The sequence below is a fragment of the Echinops telfairi genome, unplaced genomic scaffold, assembly GCF_000313985.2.
Source record: "Echinops telfairi isolate 266 unplaced genomic scaffold, ASM31398v2 ScPeMD7_7468;HRSCAF=8506_0, whole genome shotgun sequence".
Lineage (NCBI taxonomy): Eukaryota > Metazoa > Chordata > Mammalia > Afrosoricida > Tenrecidae > Echinops > Echinops telfairi.
Window position 1 is genome coordinate 96,091,003 of NW_022111369.1, and position 2,447 is coordinate 96,093,449.

General features: G+C 50.3%; 1 protein-coding gene across 1 annotated transcript in view; it reads left to right on the forward strand.

The window, feature by feature from the left end:
• The window catches only part of LGI2 (leucine rich repeat LGI family member 2), a 32,653-nt gene that overhangs the window by 13,469 nt on the left and 16,737 nt on the right, over positions 1-2,447 (forward strand). Inside the window, exons 5-6 of the mRNA XM_045284080.1 lie at positions 41-112; positions 859-1,028. Of these exons, the coding sequence (XP_045140015.1) occupies positions 41-112; positions 859-1,028 (242 nt within the window). The remainder of the gene's footprint in view (positions 1-40; positions 113-858; positions 1,029-2,447) is intronic.

A 2,447-nucleotide genomic window follows, 5' to 3' on the forward strand; every position in this document is an offset into this window, starting at 1 on the left:
AAAATAATCACCACAGTAAAATGTGACTCTCTTGTTCTAGTTCTTTGGCCAATAACCACATCAAAGCCCTCCCCAGGGATGTCTTCAGCGATCTAGACTCTCTGATTGAACTGTAAGTAATGGAAATGAAGTTCCTGTGTGCTGTCTGTAGTGTCCTAGTTAATTCTGGCATTAAATGTTCCCCTCGCCCCGCCCTGACGACAGCTAAAATGCTATAGCAGAGCAGTGCATGCTGGGAGCCAGCATCTAGCTGGTATTGTTGTGGATGCTTGTCATCGTGTCCTATGCTGGTACCCATGGGCCAGGGGAGATGAGGCTAGCTTGAGGAAGGCTCCCCTTATCTCAAGATGCCACTCTCTGCTGGACATAGTTTAACAAGATCCTAAGGTGTCAACTCTATCTATGGACACTACTTCTCTGTAACATTGCATTTTTTATAAGCACCCGAGCTGGGGTGTCCTTCCGTCACCCCACTCACTTTCCAGCATGACCTGGTGACACTTCTGAGCGGGTTTGGAGAGATGGTGATGTGTTAGCACCAAGAACTGATTCCCTGCTTGCATCCACTTAAAACCACGGGCACCCAGGGCCCTGAATTCAAGTTAGTCACCAAGTACAAAAAAGTTGGATGCCTCGAATACAATTTTTTTAAATTAAACATTTTTTCCCCTTTGGATGTTAAATGCAAGGGGGCTTCATATCTCATTGGCTTTTTATTCTGTTTCTCCCCCAACGTTATGAGGCCCCTGTATCTCGTGGGATGTCAGCATTCTGGAATCCCATATCACGACCAAGCTGTTTGACACGGGTCTGTTTCTTGGCGTGTGTGAGCTCGCTGTGCTTTGTTTTTCTTGGTAGGGATTTAAGGGGCAATAAATTTGAGTGTGACTGCAAAGCCAAGTGGCTGTACCTGTGGCTGAAGATGACAAATTCTACTGTCTCGGATGTCCTGTGCCTGGGCCCTCCGGAATACCAGGAGAAGAATCTCAACGATGTGACCAGCTTTGACTACGAGTGCACCACCACAGGTATGTGGACCCCTGCCTGGCTGCGTAGTGGGTTATGCATCGGGTTGCTGCCCACCGGGTCAGGTCTACGAAACCAGCAGCCACTCGTCAGGAGAAAGACGAAGTCTTCCATTCCTGTAAACAGCTACAGTGTCAGAAGCCACAGGGTCAGTTCCACCCTGTGCCACAGGGTCACTATGAGTCAGCGTCGATTCGATGGCAGTGACTCCTTGGCTTTGGGTCATCACTAGTGTGTAAAAACTGGAGGGCCGCTACCCATCCTTTTCTTGTTGATAAGCCAGCTACCATCAAGTTGGCCTGGTGCTCTGATAGGGACCCCATGGGCACGCCCCCTGGAACCATTTTGGGGGCTGGTTTTGCCAAGGTGCCAGCCAGGCCTGACCTGAAACCTCTCAGAGACGGCCCTTGTCCATCCTCGTTGAGTAAGGGGCTTATTCAGCCGTGTAATTGCCATGAGCCCTTTAGCTCAGTTGAGGCCACTTGGAGGTTATTCATTGTATTACCAGGCCCACGCAATAAATCAGAGGTCAGGGCCAGTGACATCTGACCAAGAGGGGACATTCAAGGGCACTTGGGATGATGCTTAACCAAAGCTCACTGGAGCTTCTCTCTGCTGCATCCCCCCCTCACCCTCCCTTGAGTTCTTGAAATCCCACGGTGAAGTTGGCTGCTCTGTGCTCCTCTGTCCCCCCTGGCCATCTTGTGAAGACTCCCCAGTCTTTCGGCAGCGTGGCCTGGCTTCTAGGGGCGTGTGGCAGCCGGGAGTCATTTATAGCAGAAGGCATGACTTCTGGACGTGGAGCGCTAGAGCAGTGGTTCTTGACCTCCCTAATGCCGCGGCCCTTTATACAGTTCCTCCTGTTGTGGTGACCCCCCCAAGCATAAAAGTATTTTCGTTGCTACTTCATAACTGTTATTTTGCTACTGTTATGAATCGGGCGGCCTCTGTCAAAGGGTCGTTCGACCCCCAAAGGATCACGCCCCACAGTTGAGAACCGCTGCTCTAGTGAGATCTAATGTCATCCGGGCTCTGAGAACTGTTATAGGACAGACATGGCTTAAGAGTGAAAAACTAGGTTCTGAAACATGGCCCAAACCAAAAAATCCCTGCCACAGCTAAGGTGTTCTCTCGCCTTATTCGTGGTGCAGTGGTTACGAGTTGGGTTGTAGCTGCAAGGTCAGCAGTTCGAAACCACCAGCCTCTCTGAGGGAGAAGAACAGGACTTTTCCACTCCCGGAAGGAATGGCAGTCTCAGAAACCCACAGGGGCAGTTCTAGCCTGTCCTGTAGGGTCACTGAGAGTGAGACTTGACTGGATGGCAGTGAGTGAATGGGCACCATGCTACGAGACGTCACCGTAGACGAGAAGCCTAGCTTTGCTGTTGTTGTTTTTTAATCATTTTATTAGGGGCTCATACA